This window comes from Panthera leo, chromosome A2 (genome assembly GCF_018350215.1).
Source record: "Panthera leo isolate Ple1 chromosome A2, P.leo_Ple1_pat1.1, whole genome shotgun sequence".
NCBI classification, from domain to species: domain Eukaryota; kingdom Metazoa; phylum Chordata; class Mammalia; order Carnivora; family Felidae; genus Panthera; species Panthera leo.
In genome coordinates, this window is record NC_056680.1 from 24,883,281 (window position 1) to 24,908,316 (window position 25,036).

Below are 25,036 nucleotides of genomic sequence, written 5' to 3' on the forward strand. Positions count from 1 at the left end.
AGAGAAATACAAGGTTTCTCCTCCACACCTGATGCTTAGAGCTTCCAATCTTAACGTTTTAGTAAGCACTAACTAACAATCTCATCCTATCAATGAGAAGAGAGTGCAGGGGTCTACGGGAGCCTCAGCTCTTGTCTTCCCACAGGAGGTGATATCAAGACTTAGACCCAAGGGAAGAAGCCGGTGGGGCAGCTTCAGTGTGTGTAGGAGTGCAGGGCTGGACAGCACAGGAAGTGCTCTAGGCAGAAGGAATGACACATGCAAACGCCAGGTCGTGAAACAGAGCTCTGAGCATTCTTTACACAGGCCAGGGTCTTCTTCCTGAGGCCAGAGCTAGAATTCATTTTAGCACACAGCAGGCTTCCATATACTTTATTATTATTATTATTATTATTTATTATTATTATTATTATTATTATTATGTTAAGGTAGAGAACTTTGCATCAAGAGGAGGTTAGATCTGACCCTTTCTACACTTCTAAGGGTCTGTAGCTTTATGATTGGGAGATTTTTATGATTCCCCTTAAAATCTGTTCAGAGCTTACAGGCTTCTCTTCTGGAAAACAAAGCTCCCCATGAAGTCGTAAATCTACATATTAACAGACTGTACATTTCCGATTTCTTTTTTCTTCATTATGCACTGGGCCCCTGCAGGTTCCCAAGAAAATGGGCACAATGTCCCCCTCTGCCCATCAACCCTGACTTGGCTTCTTCATCAGGTGCTTTCCCGAGACCTTCCAGGGCAAACAGACACTGGCGGGCGCTTACTGGGCCACTCACGTTTTTTAATTGAGCCACAGCTGCTGATACGACCGACCGTGATTCCTCCAAATGCTAAAACCCAGCTTTCTTGGCGAAGATGGGTTAGTAAAGCCACCCCCAACAGCATCCTCTCTGGAGCAGCCAGAATGGGGTATAGAGCAGCAGGGAGCACTCCCGGGAAACACTTACCCCTCTGAAATTCCAGGCTCTAGGGGAGGGGAACATAGGGAAGCTGTTTTGCAGAATCCGCCTAGGCCTAGAAGAGGAGAAAAGACAAGACAATGTGTTTCATTACTCATGGGTTAGAGACTCAGAGGAAATCACCCACTTCCGATGTAGCTTTATCAGAAACAGAGAGAGAGAGATGCTTGGAGAAATGGCCCAGGCAGACGCAGCAGCCAGGCTTTTTACAGCTCGGCCATCCATAGCAGCCAAAACACTCCAAACCCCTTCCTAGTCCCCCAAGAGGAAAGCTCCAGAGTCCCTTAGAAATAGTCAAGCCCTCACCCTTAAAAAAATAAAATCTAATCTAAAAGTCAACCTGGATGCAATAAAAAAGCCAGACCAAGCTCCCTATCTTGATCTTCATTTCTCACACACAAACAATTCCCAAACGGATGCCATCAGGTGGTGTTTACAGCTCCAGCCGAGCCTGGAATTCTCCCTGGTGCAGGCCACACAGGAGCTCCAGACTTTCAGGGGGACGGTACATGGACCGTCCACAGGACATGTAGCTGCTGCCTAACCAGTCGGAACTGGTTTCCTCACCTATTAATCCCTCCACGTGAAGCAATCTCCTTAGATGTGACAGAGGTGGGCTCCAGTGGGGTCAGCACAGGAGGTGGGGACACAGTACAGGGATGGAAAGAAGCAGCGGTGTGGCTGGGCAGCTTTAGGCACACCAGGAACACCTTACTTCTGTCCTGAAGAGTGAATCCAATGTTGTAGCTGCCAACACGCCCACAGGGACACCTTTTACAATGTGTTTGTGGAGTAATAAGTTACTCCTCCCAAAAAAGCTGTGTCTGTCAACATGGAAATTCAAATTTCATGTTTGCATGAGGTACCACCTCACTGAAAAGCATCCCTGAGAAACGTCCATCTTGGACTTTCCCTGGAGTTTTAGTCAGTGATGTACCAAAGAGGTGGTGTTGGTTTTTCACGTGACAGTCACACTTTACTTCGACCTCTGTGCCATAGTCAGCAGTAACACAAGCAGAAGTGACCACTGCACCCTGCAGCGTATCAGGCTTGAGGAAAAGTCTTGATAGGCTCTACCATAGGAAAGAGATAGATAAGCAATATGCAAGGTAATTATAATAACAGCAGCAGCTAATGTCTATGGAGTACTTAAAACAGCACATGCTAATACTTCATAGAGTTAATCTCATTGACTCTCACACTGCAAGCTAGGGTTCTCATTGTACCCATTTAATAGGTAAGAAAACAGAGACCTAGGGATATTAAGTGATGCATGCAGGTAAAATCAGGATTCTAATCTCATTTGTCTAATCTCAGATCCCATGGTGTTTTACTAGCTGTGTGACCCTAAGCACGAGGTTTCATATTCTTATATGCAAAACAGAAGAAATAATACCCAGAACATGGTCAAGATGAGATGAGGGTTCTAAATCCAGTTCTATCACTGCTAAGTTCTAAAAGGTGTCAGCACAGATCCCCTCCCGTTCCTCCCAAATTCTGGCTCAAAGAAAAGCTTTCGACCAGGGGCACAGGACTGACACAGAAAAGCTGGGACAACTCACCGAAACAGATGGGAACTCCCACCTGCTGTATCTTTATATCCAGCCCCACTCCTGCCTCACCCTCCTCCTCACCCACACGTACAACAATAAAAACCCAGGCTAATAACATCTCAAGACAAACAGAGCATGTGGGTGGTTATTTAGATTTAATACTCTTCTCTATTAAGTAACATGTTGGTCTAAGTTCTTCTAAAAAAGCATTTCTCCTTTGGGAAGAAAAAAACTTAGAATTTAACAAAACATCTCCCTGGATACTGCTCCCTCCTCTCTCCGGTTATAATTGGGTTTTGCTCTCCTAATGATTTGATGAGCTTCACTGCTTCCAAAGCAACAACATATACTAGAACATTGCAAGTGAATGTTCCCCTGTTTTATATGGTGTGGTTTACAGAAAATTATGATCACAACAATCAGCAGTGATTATTATGCCAGGGATGTGCCAGGGTCTGTGCCAGGCACTTTGCCTACATAATCTAAGTCTCGCAATAAGACAGGTTATTATGTTATGTTACAGTACTCTGCTAATACATGACATACAAATAGTGTTATAATGGTGCCATGTGTTACAATATTATATATATAAATATATAAAACATTATAATGGCATTAGATACTTATTTTAAAAATATTTTTTTATTTACTTAAAGTAAGCTCTACACCCAAAGTGGGGCTTGACCCCAAGATCAAGAGTCACATGCTCTACTGACTGAGCCAGTCAGGCACCCCAGCATTATATACTTTTAAATAAAATATATAACTCTGGGGGCACCTGGGTGGTTCAGTCAGTTAAACGTCCAAGTCTTGGCTTTGGTTCAGGTCATGATCTCATGGTTTGTGGGATCAAGCCCTGCATCAGGCTTTGTGCTGACAACACAGAGCGTGCTTGGGATTCTCTCTCTGCCCCTCCCCTGCGGGCATTCTCTCTCTCAAAATAAATAAATAAACTTTAAAAAATAATGTAACTTTGTATCACAAAATATTGTCATATGGGGCGCCTGGGTGGCTCAGTCGGTTGGGTGGCCGACTTCGGCTCAGGTCATGATCTCGCTGTCCGTGAGTTCGAGCCCCGCATCAGGCTCTGTGCTGACCGCGCAGAGCCTGGAGCCTGTTTCGGATTCTGTGTCTCCCTCTCTCTCTCTGACCCTCCCCCGTTCATGCTCTGTCTCTCTCTGTCTCAAAAATAAATAAACGTTAAAAAAAAATTTTTTAAAAATATTGTCATATAATATTATGGTATAATGGGGGATATTATTATTACCCCATTTTACAGATGAGATAAAACCTCATCTGTTTAACCTCTGCAGAGAGGTTAAACCACATGTGAGAAGTCACACAGCCAAGTTGGGATTCATAACCAGATGTGTCTGACTCTAGATTCAGAGGATGTAGCCCCTCGCATAGAGAGAGAAGCCCCGCTAAACAGGGAAGAACATGCTTCTGGGAGAATGTAGCCTGGGGGTTTCTTGTGGGAGAGACCAGCTTAGTAGGATCTCAAATTTAGAAGCCTCATAGGCAAAGAAAAAGGATCAGAGTGAATCTGTCAATCCAGGGCATTCTTTTTTTTTTTGTTTTAATTTTTATTTTAATGTTTATTTATTTTTGAGAGACAGAGTGCAAGCAGCAGAGGGGCAGAGAGAAAGAGAGACATAGAATCCGAAGCAGGTTCCAGGCTCCAGGCTCTGAGCTATCAACACAGAGCACAACACGGGACTCGAACTCACAAACTGTGAGATCGTGACCTGAGCTGAAGTCAGACACTTAACTGACTGAGCCATCCAGGTGTCCCATTTCTTGTGTTCAGAAGCAGGTTCTTGGGGAGCCTGGGTGGCTCATTGGTTGAGCGTCTGACTCTTGATTTTGGCTCAGGTCATGAGCTCACGGTTCGTGGGTTCGAGCCCCACATCAGCTCTGTGCTTGACAGTGTGGAGCCTGGTTGGGATTCCCTCTCTCCCCCTGTCTGTTCTTCCCTGACTTGTGCGCTCTCTCTCAAAACAAATAAACTTAAGAAATTATTAAAGAAAAAAAAAAAGGAATCAAGTTCTTTGCACTGTCAGCAAAAGTCCAAGTAAGAAACACGTACTTGGTTCTACAGATCTCCAAGACACGAAGGTACACAGTTGGGCTTCCTAACAGGGCTGGGAGGAGTTATCTATAGTGTGTTCAGTCCTTGGACCCCTGATGTGAGCCAGGTCTGTGCACAGTGTGTGCACGCGTGGTTAAGAAGCACAGCCCATCCTGCAGATGCCAGGGGAACGACCTTGACCAACAACCATCCACCTCTGTGGAGGGACCAATGGGACGCCAGGGGTGGGTGTGAAGCAGGAGAGAAACCATTGACACAGGAGGGACAGCTTCTTGGCTGGAAGGAGGTTACAACTGAAGGAAAGATTGGGAAGAAAAGTTAGAAACACTGTCCACATGGAGAAATGCCCACAGGAGGAGCAACAAGTCAGGATTCAAGATGCATTTAGGGAATGATCTCAAATTTCAGAAGTGTATGTGTGGCTGGAATCAAACAGAATAAGCTCAGGAGCTTATAACCTCAGGGTCAGCAGCAGAATGTATTTCCCACCACATGGAAATGAATACAACTTTTTTCTACCACCCTGAGAAGAGGATTAGTGACCATTTCCAGAGCAACTCCTAAGAGTATGGGTTTCAGAAGTGAATATGTAGACTGCTTTGCTGCCCATGCACTCACTATGTGGGGCCAAGAGCCTAGTGTCTGAGGTATGACCAACTTGGGGCTCCAAGAGTGGCTCCCTCTCCTTCTTGCTGGGGGACTTCGACCAGGCTACCTACTCTCTACTGTCTCTGAGCCTCCATTTTCTCATCTGTAAAATGGGGATAATAATCTCTTCTCACAAAATTGAAGCATTAAATTAATGTACTACATAAAATGTTTGGCAGAGAATCTGGCACTTATTAAATACTCTAATTAGCTATTACAGTAGCGCCTCCTTATGTATAAAGGATATGTTTCAAGGAGTGTCTGGCTAGCTCAGTCGGTGCAACACATGACTCTTGATCTTGGGGTGATGAGTTTGAGCCTCACATTGGGTATAGAGCTTACTTTAAAAGGGGGTACATTTGGGGGCACCTGGGTGGCTCATGAACCATGAGATCATGACCTGAGCCAAGATCAAGAGTTGGATGCTTAACCAACTGAGCCATCCAGGTGCCCCAAATATTTTAATGTCTTACTTCTCAACCCAGGGCATCTTGCTAACAACACTTTCCTTTTATTTCTTTTGTTTTGTTTTACTTCGCTCTACCTATGAAGACAACTGTAGCAATACGAGGAAAGCCAAAGGGCTACATTTTATAGAGAAATTAGTGCAGACTATGGTATTTTATCCTGGTTGGACCACTCAAGACAGTGATGGTCTTTCAGGTAAATGTCTTCTTAATTCTGGTTGTGGTACGTAATTGAGGATGGACTGGCAGGTGTTTAGCCAGGTGAAGGAAGACCCAGTTCTCTGTGGAGAAGCTCACTGTGAAGAGGTCGTTTGCCCATTGGAAAGCTCATCACCTAGGCCTGCCTCTTAAACAAAGGCACAATGGCACCACCCATAACTTGTTTCCATAGTTAGTTCATAGGCCACACTCAGCTTCATTCCACTTACACCATGGCTGCAACTCCAACTCTTTATTTCCTGATAAAATATGGGGAAACAGGATCACAGAACCTCAAAAATAGTCAACTGGTACAATCACTTGGCACGGGTTGGATCTTCTCCAACAGTCCTGTTGAGAATGCACCCTGAAAGAGAGTCTTCCCTCTTTAGAGAAGGGGTCTGTATCCAGTCATAAGGGCTCACATATTAATTTCTCTCCAACACGTAAAGAACACCTTCCATAGGGCAGGCACAGGACCAGACATTAGAGATACAGCAGTGAACAGCACAGATACAGTGTCTGCTTTCATGAAGCTTACAAAAGGATAATGGGAGTGAGAGAGGGTGGGAGAGAGAGAGAGAGAACAACATAGTAAGTCTTAAAGAAAAATAAAACAGTGGTAATGGGGAGAGCCAGAGGGGCTCAATCAACATTTGAGGAGCTAGACAGACCTCCCAGAGGAAACGAGACCTCCCTGTGACCTGACAGAGGTGAGGGACTCAACCAGGTAATAAGACAGGGAGCAGCAGGCCAGGCGACAGGAAGAGCAAGCTAAAAATGCAGGAGGTCGAACTTTGCAAAGATTACCTAAATAGACAAAACTGGCAGAACTAATTGCTGAAGTTAAGAGTCAAGAGTTAAGATGTAGAAGCAAGGTGGCATATTTGAAAAACTGGAAGCTAAGTATGACCACTTAAACATCTCTCAATAAATAAAGGGATTATTAAATGAAGCTATATTCATTCTTTACAATGGAAGACCATGTAGGACTATATATTAATGAAAAATCTCAAAAAAAATAAAGAAAGAAAATCCAAGTTGCAGGAGGTATGCATATGATAGGATATGTGATACTATGTAGAATCTCACAAAATAACACTCTCTTGTTTTGGCCACATATGTATGTAGTAAAAATGTAAGACTACATATGAAAAGGTTTTTTTTTTAAGTGTATTTATTTGAGAGAGAGAGAGAGAGTGAGAGAGAATGCTTGTACATGCACCCATGAGAGGGGGAGGGGCAGAAAGAAAGGGAGACAGAATCCCAAGCAGGACCCATGGTGTCAGTGCAGAGCCCGATGTGGGGCTTGAACACACAAACCGTGAGATCATGACCTGAGCTAAAACCAAGAGTCAGACACTTAACTGGCTGACCCAGGAGCCCCTGAAAAGGTTTTATCAACTGCAAATAAATGGTCCCCTCTGGGGACTGAAAGGGAAAGGGACTCAGGTGGGGCCCATGTGAAGCTTCATCACTACCTGTAATGTTTCATTTATTCACATAAAAATTCTGAAGCTAACAGGGCAAAAAGATTTTTATTAAATCTAAATGGTAGGTATAGATATGAATGTTATAATAGCCTATATTTTGCTACGCAGGTGAAATAGATTATAATTAATAACAATAACAAATGAATAAATTCTAGCATAGCCATGTAATACAATACTAAGGCATCCATTAAAAATAATGAGGAGTGCCTGGGTGGCTCAGTCAGTTAAGCATTTGACTCTTGATTTTGGCTCAGGTCGTGGTCTCACGGTTCATGAGTTCGAGCTCCACATCAGGCTCTATGCTCAGAGCACGGAGCGTGCTTAGGATCCTGTCTCCCTCTCTCTCTGCCCCACCCCCCCTTCAAAAATAAATAAATGTTTAAAACAATTTTTTTATAATAATGAGGTGTACTTGTGCCATCACCAGCAAAGACCATAAAACACAGTATGTGAAGTAAGAGGCAGGGCAACATGTAAATCCATTTACTTTTACACACACACGCACGTGCAGAATCAGCTCCAAGTATGCTGAGGGTCCTGGCAGGGCACATGCCCAACTGTTGACATTGATTGATCATGTATACAGCTTGGGTCAGGGGTGGGAAGCATAAATGTGGACATCAGCTTTTACATATGTATTTTTAAATCTTTACTATAGAAACGTATTATGTAATGAAAATCATAATAATGTTTACTAAAAGGCCTTAATAGGTAGGGAAGGAGGCAGAGAGGCATGAAATGAGGCTGAACAGGAGGCCAGGGCTGGACAGGGCAGAGACTTAAAGGCTAAGGTTGGGGGGCTGGTCATGGGGTGATGGGGTTCCACTGAAGCTATATGGTGAGGAATGACATGGGATTTGCCTTTAGAAAGATCCCTCTGGCTAGAGGGAAGAGAAGACAGCCAAGGGGTCCAGAATGAAGGCAGAGACTAGCAGGGAGGGTACCGCAGGCATCCAGATCCACTATAGCCTCTCTCATCTCTTTCAAGATTCTGAAGGCACAGAAGTCATAAGTGTCCGTTCAGACTGCTTTTTCCCATTTTCTCTCCCTTCCCCAGCTGTTTTCTAGAACAGCACTGTCCAGTAGAAATATCATGCGAGCCACACATGTAATTTTAAATTCTCTATTAGTCACATTAAAATGGTAAACAGAAATAGGCAAGTTTAGTTTTAATAATATAGTTTATTTAACTCAATATATCCAGATACTATTATCAGTTCAACATGTAATAGAAAAAAAAATATTAGAGATATTTTACATTTTTTCATGTCTTCCAAATCCAATGAGTATCTTACTCTTAGATCAATCCTCTTTTTAATGTTTATTTATTTTTCAGAGAGAGAGAGACAGCGCACAAGCGGGGGTAAGGGCAGAGAAAGAGGGAGACAGAGGATCCAAAGCAGGCCCCTTGCTGACAGCAGAGAGCCTGATGTGGCGCTCGAACTCATGAACTGTGAGATCATGACCTGAGCCAAAGTTGGACACTTAACTGACTGAGCCACCCAGATACCCCTACTCTTACCTCAGTTTTAATTGGCACTAGCCATGTTTCAAGTGCTCAGTAGCAGTATGTGGCATGTGTCTATCATACTGGACAGCACAAGTATAGAAAAATAACACATGTAATTTCAAAGAGCCTCTTTGAAAAGCCAGACTTTGAAAAGCTACAGCTCTGTGTCTCAGCAGTTAGTGACTAACCACAATATATAAATTGAGACCCTTTTGAAAAATGAGACACTCTCCAAAATGATTTTAGTATCCATCTGAATTCAGAAAAATTCCGAACAAAAAAAATATTTTCTCAAAAGCTTTAGAGATATAGTCTCTGGAATAATTACAGGAAATTATCTTCAGGTCACATCCTTACCTGAATAGATCAACATACGAAATTTTTCCCAAATGGAGATTATCCCAAACAAAAGTCTATGATCTGGTCCTAAATAATGTAGAAGTAGTCTAATCAAACGAATTCCAGAATGAACTAAAAGGAAGACATTGAAATGATTTTTTTAAACCCATAAAATGATTATATTTGTATTTCCCCTTTTGTGAAATGTTTGTTCAGGTCATTTACCCATTTATATACAGGGATGTTCTTTTTTTGTTATTGATATGTAAGGGCTCTTTCTAGATTCGGACAAGAGTGTGTAACAAGTGGCTAGCACATGCCTGGTACTCTAGTAACCGTATTAAAAAGGCATATATTAAATTCCATCAACTGGTGAATGAAAATGGATAAACAAAGGTGTATGTGCCTGCAATGGGATGTGATTCAAAACAATGAAGTACCAACACCTGCTAGGACATGGAGCAACCTTGAATGCCTTATGCAAAGTGAAAGAAGCAAGACACAAAAGGCCACATCATGTATGATTCCATTTATGTGAAATACCCAGAATAGGCAAATTCATAGAGTCAGAAAGCAAACTAGTGGTGGCCAGGGGCTGGGGGAAAGAGAGCAAGTAGGAAGTGACTGCTTAATGGGTGCACAATTTCCTTTTGGGGTGATGAAAATGTTCTGAAATTAGGTTGTGGTGACGGACGCACAACCCTGTATATGTACTTAATACCACTGAATTATTATACACCTAAAATGGCTAAGATGGTAAACATGTATTTTACCACAGTAGTTGTAGGCAATTTGGATTTATTGATTTATTGATTGGTTGATTTTAATAATGAGGGTATTGGATTTATTTATTTATTTATTTATTTATTTTAATAATGAGGGTATCCTTTGGGTAAATACCTAGTAGTGTAATTGCTGAATCATAGGGTAGTTATATTTTTACGTTTGAAACCTCCACACTGTTTTCCAGAGTGGCTGCACCAGTTGGCATTCCCACCAACAGTGCAAGAGGGTTCCCTTTTCTCCACATTCTCACCAACACTTGTTGTTTCTTGTGTTGTTGATTTTAGCCATTCTGACAGGTGTGAGGTGATATTTCATTGTAGTTTTGATTTGTATTTCCCTGGTGATCAGTGATGTTGAGCATGTTTTCATGTATATCTGCTCAAAGAATACAAAAATACTAATTCAAAGGGATACATGCGCCCCAATGTTTACAGCAGCATTATCTAAATAGCCAAATTATGGAAGCAGCCCAAGTGTCCAGTGACTGATGAATGGATAAAGAAGATGTGGTATATATATACAATGGAATATTAATCAGCCATAAAAAAGAATGAAATCTTGCCATTTGCAATGGCATGGATGGAGCTAGAGAGTACTCTAATAAGTTAGTCAGAGAAAGACAAATACATTTGATTTCACTCATATGTAGAATTTAAGAAATTCTTAAATAAATGCGCAAAGAAGGAAAAAAAGAGAGAAAGAGGCAAACCAAGAAACAGACTCTTAACTACAGAAAACAACTTGCTGGTTACCAGAGGGGAGGTGGGGAGGGGGATGGGTGGAAAAGGTGATGGGGATTAAGGAGTACACCTGTCACGATGAGCACGGGCTGTTACATGGAAGTGTTGAATTGCTGTATTGTAAACCTGAAACTAATATTATACTGTGTTAACTAACAGAAATTTAAATTAAAACTTCTTTTTTAAAAAAAGGAAAAAAGCTGTAAGTTTCACTGCTTAAAAAATAAAGAAAAAATAAAAATAGTGAGGGTAAAATCAAGATAATTTTCAGGCAAAATAAAAGATACATATCTAATGGAAAAAATCCTCATAAAATAATAATGCAAACTAAAATACTGTTAACCATTCCAGAAGCGGGAATTACGTAAATAAAAGCCAGGAGGGTAAACATTCTGCGCAGCCTGGGAATTGACAAAAATGGCTTAGATGTGAAGTTTTATCAGTACTTGTGAGAAATCCGCCCTACAAGTCCCTGTCTCAGAGACACATATTTATGTCAGTCCTTCAACCATGATAAAAATTCCCACACTCTGGCTTTCTCCACTTCCTCTCATTCTCCACTCTGGGCCCCGACTCTCTGTGCTCAGAGATTCTGCAGCAACACCCGTTCCATCCTCTGCTCCCACCTCATGAGGCTCATGCTGCATTTCTCTTTCACCCCTGAGCTTCCTACAAAGCTTTTATCTTCAGAAAAGCCATTCACGAGTGCAGTACTCCAGAAAAAGAACTTTCAAAGGTAAATGTCAGTGACTCCCAAGTGGTGCCGTGAAGCAGAGGTTTGGTTGCAGCGGTTAAAAGTGCATCTGCTTGGAACCAGCTCTGCCATTCACGAGCTGTGTGACATGAGACAAGTGACTTACCCACTCTGTTCCCTACTTCCCCCATCTGTAAAATGGAGGTAATAACAGGATTCCCTTACAGAGTTGTTGTGAGGATTAAATGAGTTAATATATGTAAAGCGCTTGGCACATGGTGCACAGAAGGTCTACTTTAAGAGTTAGCCCGCTTCTGGGCGATGAGCTCTGGAAGGCCAGGGACCGTGCTATTTGGGTTCACTGCTGTCTCTGCATTCCCTGCACTTTGTAGGACCTTGATCGGCAGCTGGAGGATGAATGCATGGTGCTTGCCCTCAGTAAGTCTGTGGTCAGCAGTATCACAGAGTAGCCCTATAGACACAGTGACAGAACGTGAATACGACCACATGCACTTGAGAGAGAGAACAGGTGTCTATCGTTAAGGCCATCTAGTGTAGCCCTCAAGCACTGGGCTTGGACCCCGAGGCAAGCCTGACGCGGGGCTGTGGATCTGCACCATCTCCACCTTCTCTCTTCCCAGGCCTCTCCAGACTGTGCTCGGTCCCAGAGAGGCACTTTCTGAACAAAAGCTCCTCAAATTCAAGTCAGCTCCTCGGTTAGAAACTGTTGAAATGAACAGCACCAGAGGAAGGGGACTCTGGTCACAAGGGCATGACAGGCTCCAACATGGGACCTTCCCAAGGGCATTTAAGTGCATTTTGGATTATATATGATTCTCATCTTACCAACCGCACTATAGTTCCCATGCTGTCTCATCCAGAAGAAAGTACCTACAAAATGCAGTAGCTGCCCCAGGAAACTTAAACCCAAACACCCTGAGAGACACCATCCCATCATGACACCAGTGCTCCTGTCCATTCACGTATTTCAAGTCCAGGGTGGGCCACAGGTTGCCCATTCACATTTCCATGTGTTGGGCAGCCACTGTAAATCTTTCTAGAACAAAGTAAATCCACTGAAGAGAGACAGCAGACACGCAGGGTGGTCATAGCATGGGATGTGCAGTCTCCAAGAATCTGGTTTAAGCCCAAGTTTACCAGGTGATCTTGGGCAACTTTTAAGGAACTTCCTTGAGCCTCACTTTCTGACTTGAAACCAAATCCAAGTCACAAACCAATGAGTCCAGGTCAAACAGTCAAATAGCAGCTATTCCTACCATCCCTTATCCCTTACTCTGCCTTGTTTTTCTCCATAGAGTTGATCACCTCCTAAAGTAAGCTCTGAGAGAACAGAACTATGTTTTACTCTGCAGCATCCTTTATGCCTACAATGATGCCCGGCACTCAGCAGACACTCAGCAAATACTTAGAGCTAATATTTATTAAGCTGTCCGTGTGAGCCAGCTAGTACGCAAAGCACTGTAAAGAAACTGTTAATGTACTCCTCATAACAACCCTATGAAGTCTGTCTCACCAGGTCCATTTTCCAGTTAGAAACTGAGGCTCGGGGAAGTTTAAGAGCAGAAATCAGGTAAGGGTCTTACAGACTACTGCAAGTTTTCCAGATTTTAGTCTGAGTGATATGGGAGGCCACGGGAAGATTTTGAGCAGAGAAGAAACACGATCTATGTATTAAAAGGACTGTCCTCAATGCTGTGTAGAGAGGACAGCTGTAGGGGCAAGACAGAGAGGAGGGAGATGGCGAGGAAGTGCCTTTGGTAGTGGGAGGAGGGAGAAGACCTTTGGGAGGAGCAGATTGGGAAACAAAAGTCAAGGGCAGACAGATCATCTGAATTGGTATGGATCTCCAAATGGAGATTGTAGTGAGCGGTTGGATATAAGAAACTGGAGAGTATATTCGAGAAGCATCAGCCTTTAGACTGAGAAGAAGCCCCACCTTGGTGAGGGAAGAGAGAGAGGAGTATTCAAGAAGCCAGGGAAGAAAGAGTTTCAGGGAGGCAGTGCTCAACTACATCACCAAGTAGGGGAGAGAGAAATGCCCACTGAATTCGGCAAAGCAGGTGTCCCTGGTGACTTGACACGATGAAATGAGTGGAGTTGGGGACAGAGCTGAAAGGGGCTTGTCTAAAGATTACCTAAGAGCAATGTCTGTAGAAAAACTAAGTTGACAAGGATCTTAGGGATTGGCCAGTCTACTGAAGTCATTAGAATATGAGCTCCCCAAGGACAGGAACTTCATCTGTCTTTTTACTGTTTTATTCCTCCCTTTGGGCACCTGGCACATGACAGATGCTCAATAAATATTTGCAAGACTTTTTTGAACTTTCTTGACATCTCTAGCCAAACAGTACAGGTCAACAGGAACTTTGCATGCCTAACAGGATGGTATGGAAGACATTGAGGAAATGCACACACAAATTATCCCAAGATGCAATGTTCACCTTCCCTTCCCTTGCTAAAGAAACTAGAATTCATGCTACTTGGTATTTATTCAGCGTGAGAATAATGTGTTTTCCAGTTACTCTTCTCATTGACATTCATATCTGTATCGTCAGTGGATTGAATGGCTTCTCACTGGCAGCACCAAATTTCAACATTCAAGCTAATTGTAAGCTGGTGTAATTAGCAGAAATTACAGAATATTTTTAAAGGGATGTTTTGTAACAGAGGTCTTTTGGAAATCCAATTTAGGAAAATTATTTTTTTCATGTTCTCAAAGTGCTGACCTGCAGATGATGTTTCAAAAGCATTTAGGGGTCACTTTGAAAAGCAAGGGGATCATTCTCCCTCTCCCCACCTGCGTCCATCTGAATTATGGCACATTTTCAATGGGAAAGGCCTCATTACATCCTAAGGAAATCCACATCCTGCACCTCCAGGTCAAAGTCCAGCAGAGAGCAGCCTCATGTCCCTCCGGAAAGGATAATTAGTTTTCTACCCTTTAATCAAGGAGCAGCAGATTGTTGTTTTTCTAAAGTTTTGCCTGGGGAGAGCCTGTTCTTTCCCGAATGTGTGTTTTTCTAAACAGGACTCCCTGTACGTACCCAACCTTCCCATGAGCCACCACTGACAGGCACTCCCCCAGCCTTATCTGAAACAAAAAACTGAAGCTCTCCACTGATGACAGCCTCTGGCCCCTCAACTCCACAGATGTGGGATTAGGTCATGGCCCTCACAATTTACCAGCACCAATGAGCTTTTACTTATCGACCAAGAGAATCCTCAATCTCTCTGTCATGGAGGTCATGTTTTTAAGGGTTTACTTAAAAAAAGTAATAAATGCTTATCATGTGCCAGACACTATTCTGAGTGCTTAATAAATATTAACTCATTTAACCCTCAGAACAATTTTATAAGTAAGTACTTTTATTATTCCCACTTTACAGATGAGGAAACTGAAGCTCAGAGAGGTTAAGTGACTTACCCAAAACCACACAGCTAATAGGTGGCAGAGCCAGGATTCAAACCCAGGTGGTCTGGCTCCAGAGAACAGAGAGACAGATGTTAAAACCATTGCAGAAGCAGTAACAACCAAGAAAAGAAGATGGAAATTGAATTGCTTACTATGTACTAGGCCTAGAGCCAGTGTTACTGGTTAGTTTCTTTTTACATAAAGTGCAACTGGACCTTAAAATCATCATCATCATCATCATCATCCTCATCATCATCCTCATCATCAAAGATTATTATGTGTATTATGTGTTGGTCTTCTACATCTACAAATAAAAATCCATGTAGATTCATTGGTATGTTTTTACCGTGTGCATGTTACTTTGATAAAAGTATGAATTTAGTTAAAAAATTTTAATGGCTGAGTTTTCTGTTTTTAAAGTGATTTGAATCAAATAAACAGCCCTTAGAAGGCATTTTTTTAAAAGCCACCCTGAACTCCCTTTCCAATTTTTGTCTTAAAAAGAAAGTAAGAAGTCTTTGGTATTGTTCTATCAAACTGTATGCCAATCAGACACAAAGAGGAAGCAGATAAACTCATGTTTTTCAAATCCTGAAAAGCTCTAACTCAAAAATTATATTTACAGACACCCTCACAGATTTTTTTTTTTTTGCTCAGGGTGGGGCAGAAGATAGTCTTCACACTTTATTCAATAATACATTGATCGGAAGCTAATAAATCAGTATGTAGGTGGCCCAACACCTCCACAATGAAAATCGCAATCCTAAAACTCAGGATTCAGAAATGGGATCTCTAAAAACTGATTCTAACTCAGTTAAAAACACCAAAAATTCTTAAATTAGCCAGCATTGCTTAAAGCAGTTTATTGACTTTCTGATACAGGACCTACCACAGTCTCCAAGGTAATTAGAAGCACCATAAATGCTGTTTTTGGCAGTGACTGGGGCCACACATAAAAACATGTTTATTCCCAAACCGTCAGTGAAATATGGTGGTGGGGGTGGGACCACGTCAGGCTTGTAGCATATGTGGAGAAAAAGGAAAGGTAATGCCAAGGGCACCATTCAAACTGAGATTATTTCATCACTATGACAAACAGCAAGCCACCCCCCAAATTCTAGGTAAGAGAGTAATTCTGAGCAAGACAATTACTCAGAGTAAGAGAAATTCTGAGTAAGACAGGGTAATATTATTATTTCAACAATAATGAAAATAATACTATTAGTGCTGTGCTTATTATGTGGATTAATTCATTTAATTTTCATGGGGGCCCTGAAAATAAGGGCCATAACGGAAGAAGGTTCTGAGAGGTTAGACTTGGAAATGCTCCATGGCTACTGAAAGTCAGAGCCAGAGACAGCCCAATTCCAAGATACCTGCTCTTGGTCCCTGAGTCCTGCTAAATTGTCTACGGGATTTTCTGGCCACCTAATCCACAAAAGTCATAAATTGGAGACAGGAAAAATGAACCGTGTGGGTCAGTTATGTGCTATTTATCAAATATTTCTATCAAACGTGGTCCCATTGCATAGGACAGAGCAAGCCCCCAACCATCCTCCTGGGCAGCTGGGCTCCCAGCTCGCCAGCTGGGCTCCAGTGGGAACAGGGCCCGTACTTGCATCAGCGTTGCCATAGCTGTCACCATGGCAACTGCCCACTGTCGCCCAGGCAGAGATGCTCTCCCCACTCTCGGGAGCCCTGATGCAGGATGCAGTCCAGTAGAAACTCATCCTTTTACTTCCTCCCCAACTTGCTCAAGTCTTTATAAGACTGAGAACCAGTCAGGGGTTCCCCAGGTCCCTGCTTGCATTCGGACCAGACAATACATATAAAGGCCAAGAGGGAGATGGGGTTCATGAAGAGGCTGTCCAGAACTGAAGCGTGGGTAGTTAACCTCTCCAGGGGCCTCCACACCTGGCAGGGCTGAGTCTGAGTTCTGGCTCTGGCACTGGCTACCTAGGGATGCTAAGCAAATGGTTTGGCCTCTAGGAACCCAAGTTTTAGAATATGAAAAGCCAGGATAATGTTAGCTTTTACATTTTATAGAATAGTTGTGAGATATAAGTAAACCCAAGTATATAAAGGATATACAGAGTAAATGCTGGCTATTATTAACTATTATCCCCAATTCAGTGGTGCTGGTGCTGGAAAACATCAGGGGCCCTCAACTTCTCGCTACTGCCTTTACACCACAGCAGCCTGATATTCCAAACAAAAAGCACTCCTGTCCACAGCACAGAGGCGCTGACTCAAGGCCGAATAAGGCCAGCAGACAGCGTAGTCCACACTCACACTGCTGAACGGTAGGAGACATGATGGTGGTCGGTGGGGTCCCTAAATCCAGTAATCTTCCCTCTGGGCAACACAGCTTCTCTGAAAAGATTAATTTATCAAAATAAGCCTACTAACTGTATTCAACAAAAATGCCAAGGAGAAAAATACCTTTTAAGATACTGAATCCATGTATGAACCTTCAGAAATCTTTAAGGCCAAAGGATGGCACTCAAATTTTCTAGAAAATTCTGAATAATGTCAACCCTGTTGGCAGTGGTGATTTCTCAGGGTTAGGACTGATCCAAGGAACGTGCACTTACTATGTGACATATTTATACACTGTCTGAACTTTTATGGTATGCATACATTAATTTTATAATAAAAAAAGAATAGCTTTAAAAAAAAAGCTGAAATGCTTTGTAATAACACAGTTAGCTTACAAAAGAAGAAACCCAGTCAATAAAGAAATGAAAAGTGTTCACCCTCCTTAGTAACTAGCAAAATGGAAATTTAAATAAGAGTATGTTTGCCTTTCAAATTGGTGATTTTTCTAGGATAACACCCCATTGTGGGCAAGAATGTGGAGAAACAGACATTTTGCTTCACAACTGTGAATGTATAAATTGATATGTTTCCACAGGTTAAGTTGGCAGCATTTTCCAAGAATATTAAAATGACCCAGAACTTCACCTTTACAAAAATTAATTTGACAAAATAAACTGCGAACATAGTGACGAGGATATAGCTTTCAGTGTTATTTCAGAGGGAGGAACGAGGCTCAGCTCAAACAGCCAATACTAGGGACTAGCTACTGGAAAAGTGCCTTGCAAAGTTCTACATGTTCATGATGCAAAACACAGGCAAAGAAGACTTGCTTATTCCACATTGTGAAAATATGGAATTTTCTGGATTTGGTGCTTTTAACGGTATGCTTCCATCCCACACTCACTCCATTTTGCAGCTAAGCAAACCAAGACCCAGACCTAGGAGGCAGTTTGCCCCCAAGTGGCTGGGACAGGTTCACAGTCTCTTTGCCTTTGCCTTCTGGAGGGAGGGGGCAGAATTGTCACCTTCAAGGCCAGACACAGGAACCATGGTGGGGCCAAACTATGCCCTAGTGCCTAGCTTGGGGTACAGAGGACCTAGCTGGGGGTAGAGACATCTCTTCAAAGGCCTCTCCCTCCAAGAAGCCACATCCTTCAAAGAACTCTTGGCTCTATTTCAGCCACCGGGAGCGCTCAAGACAAGGAGTAGAGCTGGGGTCTGGAAGCAAGGCCCTCTCACTAACAGTTAAACAGCCACTCTCCAGAGAAGGTCTGTTCCATGCCAGATCTGCATGCAGTGCTGGTCATCAGTCACCCGTTCCCCACGGCAACCCTAAGGCTCAGCGAGGTCAGCTTCCCTGTCTTAAATCACCCAGCTAATCAGGATGTGAACTGCTCTTTATGGGTGCTTTGACTTCCTGGTCTATAAAATGGGGAGAAAAATAGCAACCACTCAGAGGTTTGGTTGGGAGGGTTAAATGAGCCAATTTATAGAAAGTGCTTAAAACAATTCCTGACCTACAGGAAACTCTGTGTAGCTCTTATTATTTTAGTGAGACTGTAAAGCATTGTGGTCAGAACAAGGACTCGAGAGCCAGTTGCCTGGGTTCAAATCCCACATCCACCCCTCACTGGCTGTGTGACTTTGGGCAAGTTACTTAACTCTTTGTGTTTCAGTTCCCTCATCAGTAAAGTGGCAACGACAATGACAGTACCCACCTGAGTTAACATATATGATCACATTACCTAGCTGAGTTAACGTACTTAGAAGAGTTTAGAAAAGTGTCTGTCACATAGTATAATGGGCCTGTCATGTAATAACCACATGTGTTAGCCATTATAACTATGATACCCCTCTGTCTCCTGTTGTCTATGACTGCACGGGAATGACACCTGCACCACCAACATCAGTTATTCTGGCTGACAAGAGCCTGACACATGTTCTCCTATTTAATCATGACAAGACTCTAGGAGTAGGTGCTATTATTGTCCAGCTTTACAGATGGGGGAACAGAGGCACAGAGAGCTCGAGTAACTTGCCCCAGGTCACACAGCCAGGAAGCAGCAATGCTGCTGGGCTTTGAACCAAAGCAGTTGGGGCCTAGGGCTCTTATCCCCCACACTGTATTGCCCAGCCCAACACTCACATATCCAATACTTCCTATGGAAGGGTGGTACATGGCTCCTAGCTTCGAGATGAGTAATGGCCACATCCCCCACCATGCAGCACAGACACTGACCCTGCAGACGTCTCATGAACATAAAGGGTAAGTAACACTAGCACAGTCACCAAGAAGCAATCCCTGTCATCTCTCCTTATCTTCCCAGGGAAATACACTGGTATTTGTCTACTGTAGAGATGAGACACAACCATTAAGACAGAATTCTGGACCGAGACATCTAATCGGTGTCTTGGAAACTCACGCTGACATCCCCACAGCTGGTTTTCCCCACAGCTGTTGATAGTCGTGTGTTGTTTAAAGCATGGCCTGCTCACAAGTTCATGCTGGGAGGTGAAGCCAGGGTAAATCTTCCATAATGCGCCATTCTGGCCTTTGGAGCATGAAATTTTGTGGCAAAGAGTTCATTTCCCATCACCAGACTAAAAAGTTTACAAAGCTTCCTTGCATACAGATGGCCAAAGCTGTAGGTGGCTGCAACTAGGAAATGGCACAAATCAAGCGGGGGTGAGTCTTATGTCCCCCACCCCCAGCTTTCTCAGCAATTCATCAAAAGAGCTGTTGTGGGGGGAAAAACTATCCATGTGTTTCACCAGGATCCATAATCCTGTATTGTTTCAAACTCAGTAATTTAATGAAATAGTGTCTGCTATCCACTAATGTGCCTAAAACTCAAACAGATTGAAGGATCTGGAAGGATCCTCAGAGAACCAGCTAGTCTACCACCCTCATTTAGACACTAGAAAACTAAGAGCTGGCTCAAGGTTGCATGGTCTATTGGTGATAGACTGGGACCCTTGACGGTATCCCTGTTTGCAGGCTCTTTTCAGCCCTGGCAAGTGTTACCAGGATGGATGTTTGCTATATCTTACTGCCCAGCATTTAGTCTCCCTTCTTTTGCCAATGGCACCCTGATCTTCTGTTGAGGGACCCCCTCCCCAGCTGTTAAGCCCTGTGATTCAGGAAGGGCCAACCCTCCCAATATGGGCATGGGACCTGGCCTGGAAGAATGAGACTTTTGCTGGAGTTAAAGAAAAAGAGATGTAGTCCTCTAGTGCAATATTTGAGCCGATGGGGTGGAAACTTGGAATTGTGCAGAGCATCTTGGTCAGAGAGCCCATCTGAGAAGTACGCTAATTTGGAGAAAGAGCGAGAGATAGTGAGTGATGGACTCCTGGTGACATAGATTAGCCACCTGGATCTAGCCATGCCAAAAGGCAGAACTATCACTGAATTCACTGAATAAGTGAGCCCCCCCCTTTTTTTTAAATTTAAGCATGTGTACACTGTATTTCTGTGACATGCAACCAAAAAACTAAGTTTGTTTCTAAGTTTGTAAAAGGAAGTAAGTAAATGACAAAATGGGAATGTTCCCAGGAGACCCTCCACAGTGCCCAACACAGTTCCTTGACATAGTCAGCGAGCAATACATGTATAATGGGGTAAAACACCTCCTTCAGGTCTCTTCTCAGCGGGACTCTCCCAGACCACCCTATTGGAAACTGCAGCCCTCCCCAGCTTGGCTCTCCCTACTCCTACCTGTTTCCTATGGTGTTTATCACCACCAGACCTACCTGTTATCATTTCTTGTTGGTTTCCCTCACTCAAATCCTACAAGGGTGGGGATTTTTGCCCACTTTGTTCACTGCTGTACCCTGGGGGTAGAATAGTGCTCAACACCTGCAGGTGCTCAGTATATATCTAGTGAATGAATGAATGACAAGAAATGGAAGATGGAATGAGTGTATACGGTACACAGAGGATGGTGCCCTGCATATAAAGGCACGCAGGCTCCCACCTGCTACCTCAGTCAACAGCCTCTGGGACCTCTTAGATATGGGTCTTCTTTCCTCCTCTCTGAGCCCATGCTCCAACAGCCATCCCCACAATCTAGACAACCAGATCGTCCCCCACCTGTCCAGATAACATAAACAACAATTCAAAGGTAAGTAGCCCTTTGAGTTATAAAGATGTTTTCCTTTTTTCCCCCTGCTTACAATAATATTGTACACTCATTATAAAAGCACACAAAATAAAAATGTAACAAGTAAACAATAAAAATCATAATTTAACCTCAAAGTTAAATTTTGGGTACAAGTCATAAGCAGGCAGACTGCTAATATATTTTGTACAACCCACAGGATGACCCCCCCCCTTTTTAAGGTAACTTCCAACATTTAAAAAGCTAGAGGAATTCATTTGGAAATCAGGTATCTAGCTTCAGCTGAATGTCATGGAAGGCCCACGTTCTCACATATGACAATGATCAGCGGGGGTTGGGTGACAGATGCCCCTTTCAGGTGGGTGTGGGCTCTTGGGGTCCCTGCCTCTCCCTACTCTGACCCTTGCACTGCCCTGGCCACTGGATTTAGGTTCCTGCTTGGTCCCTGTCACATGTAGAGTTGGTCACCCCTGGTTTGACATATACCCTTTCAGACTTTGCTGTGGTCATAAGGCTTCTAGGAAACCCCTCTGAAAATCTCCCTCTGCCTCCAATAGTGGCCTGGGATGCCACATATAAGCCCCTAATTTCCAGCATCAGAGAACACTGCAACTGCAGCACTGTCCCATCTGCATCGCAGTGAGCCAGGTCAGGTTCAACATCTCCTTCTCAGACTGACTATCCCAATTCAACAACTGACCTATACACACGTGAACCCCATACAGAAGGGCCCCACAGTCCTGAGCACCGGCTGGATGCCTTTTCCATAGGGAAACTCTAAATCCAGCATTCAAACCACCGCTCCAATGTGGAGAGGCTCCATCAGTGCAGGACAGCCCCAGAGACTCGGCCACCACTGCACAGGCAGTCTGCAGCCCCACATGTATTCCCCACGGGACCCATGATTGGCTATCTTCCTCTGGGTTGATTATGCTCCAGTCCTACTATATAATAATACCTCCCTCTGAGCAGGGATCCTGCCAGCCTCACTGATTACTGCTTACTAGAACCTAACCCTGTTCCTCGCAGAGGAGGCCCTCAATCCACAAGGGATGGACGGTCAGCGAGGGAACAGACACATGAGAGGCAGGTGGGTGGGTATGTTACAGGGCAGGGATGGAGGAGATGAGCCCCTTAGCTGTGATTTCTAATTTGCCAATGTCATAAGGAAATGATCAGATCAAAATAGTACATTGTAAAATATGGTATAAAGTTACACAGTGAATAAACTCAGATGATAAAAAAATAAGGAAAGCACTATAATATTAATAGTGGTAGAACTTTTTTTTACAATCCTTTTGTGTATTTTCCATTTTCTGTTTTATGAAGTTCACTTTTAACTACCAACATTGAACTATAACCAAACGAATGATCTTCCCCTAGACTTGTATAGATTTCAAAACACCAAGCGGCCACAGAGGAAAGGATAATATTTTGGATTAGTAAGAAGAGAAAACACAGAAGGTGAATTTGGTCTTCCACATGGAAACCGATCCTTCAAGACTCCTTGGTGGCCCCGTAGTGACCCATTACTCCCCCTTCACCTGCTATCAGCAAAAGCAACATTAGTTCACCCTTCTAATCCTGGAAATCCAAAATGTTATGGGAGATTATATTTCTTTTGGAGCAAAGGATGGTAATTTTTTCAGCTCTGGCCTATGAATGCTCCCAAAGAAAAACAAAGAAACATAAGGAAATCTTCTAATACAAATACCTGAATTTAAATTTAAATACACATGCGCCCAGAAAAGTACCATTGCTCTGGTATGTCCTTGATTGTGGGACAGCCAAAACAGCATGTGCCTCACAGCAGGATACTGTCCTCTGATGATGTGATGTAGCCACTGCTCCTGGGAGCCCTGGACCAGGTCTCTGCACCTCAACTAGCCCCCAGACATACAGGATGGGCAGCAAGAGCTCAGGACCAGCTACTTTGTAAAGGCAGACAGGGAAACCGAGGTCCTAAGAGGAGGAGTATGTACAGGGGATGACACAGAGCTGAGAACAACTGCTTTCCTCCAGCCTGGTGCCTCCCCTTGTTCATGTGACAAACATCACCTGAGTGTCCTGAGGTACCAGATACTGGTTGACACCTTGCTATCAAGCAGGGGGGGAAGAGTGGGGACCCTTAACAATTAAGTGAATGACCAGGTAACCCCAGATGGCGATACGGGCCAGCAAACGGGAAATAAAGGCAAGGGGTAGAAAGTTATTTCTGATTTCCCAAGGAGCATCAGCCATTGAGTACTGTGCAGTTACAAATGCCCCTGGGGTTCTGCCAGACACAATTTATTAACAGATTGCATTTGGGCGCTGGAGTCTGTGAGCGATGCATGAATCACCAGCAGAGTGGATTAAATGTAAAAGACACCCACAAACTAGAGGCATCCTCCCCCCCCCCCAACTCTAAGGTTCCCACAGCAAGGCAGGAAGTGCAGGGTGTGGAGTAGGCTTGCTCTTTGGAGACGGCTAATCTGGGATCAGCCCTGCTTCAAACTGCAAAGACTTCCCAGTGCCCTCAGAATGAATTCTCCTTTGCTTACTGCCAACCACTGGCCACAGCTCACCCCACCCCCCCCCACCCCCCCCACCCCCCGTCAAGACATCTCTGTGCCAGGCCTCACCTTGGCTCAACGTCACTTCCTCAAGGCCTTCTTCCCTGACACTGCTCTGGCCCCACAGGACCCTGACCCTTCCTCCCACACCACTCTTAGACTTACTTATTCTAGAAAGTGAGTTCTGTAGGGGTGGACTGATCCTCAGCTCCCAGAGCAGCACCCAGCGCACGAGGGGCTGAGGCAGAGAGACAGAAGGGAAGAGAAAGAAGTCTCTCCACCATTTCTCAGGGTCCTGAGCCTCAGTTTCCACATCTGTAAAATCGGGGCAAGACCAACCGGCTGCAGAGTGATGACAGTGTATTCTGTGTTTCTGCCTGGCAGCCTGGATTTTGTTTTATTAACTCATTTTCTAAAAAACATTTTTACATACAAATTCACTTTTTGATGTGCAGATGTGGATTCTGACACTCGTTGGTGTATGACCACAATGAAAACACAGAGCTCTTCTATCACCAGGAAAAAGTCCCCTCGTGTTGCTCCTTGGTAGTCATACCCTCCTCCCCACCCCAGCTCCTAGCAACCATTGATCTGTTTTCTGTTCCTATATTTTGCCTTTTCCAAAATGTCATGTAAGTGGGATCATACGGTAAGTAGGCTTTTACGTCTTTTTCACTTGGCATAGTGCCTTGAGATTCATCTGTGGTGCTGCGTGTATCAGTGTTTTGTTCCTTTTTATTGTCCTTTCCCTGAGGGAAATCTCTTCTCTCAGGAACAGGGTCACAGAAAATAACAGTGGACCTATCCCCTTCTACCTCCCCTGATAATTTAGCCACCAACTTTCTAGAATCCCCTAAAGCTTGGGGAGCAACCAGGAAGTCAAAGGTCCCCCTTTCTGGCTGTGTCTATAACCCGAATTCTGAGACCTGTGCAAACCCCTTCCCACCAGGCAGCCTCTCTCTGAGGTCGCTCATTTGCAAGAATGGCCAACAAGACCCAAGCTTCCTCTGGGGTGTTGACTCAGAAAGTGGAGGTCCATTCGGGAACCAGGAGGCAGGACTGGCTGTCTGGGGATGGCTGACCACCTGGGGTGGCTGTTTGGGGGCAGTAGTGGGGGTGGCAGTC

The 25,036-nt window shown here is 43.8% G+C and overlaps 1 protein-coding gene across 5 annotated transcripts in view; it reads right to left on the reverse strand.

Moving 5' to 3' along the window:
• Positions 1 to 25,036, reverse strand: part of ARHGEF3 (Rho guanine nucleotide exchange factor 3) — a 305,486-nt gene that overhangs the window by 208,853 nt on the left and 71,597 nt on the right. For all 5 annotated transcript variants that reach the window (XR_006199897.1, XM_042929709.1, XM_042929710.1 and 2 more), the window contains exon 3: positions 952 to 1,018. Coding sequence is in view for 4 of the 5 variants with exons in the window: in XM_042929709.1 (XP_042785643.1) it covers positions 952 to 1,018 (67 nt within the window). In the remaining variant the exon portion in view is untranslated. The remainder of the gene's footprint in view (positions 1 to 951; positions 1,019 to 25,036) is intronic.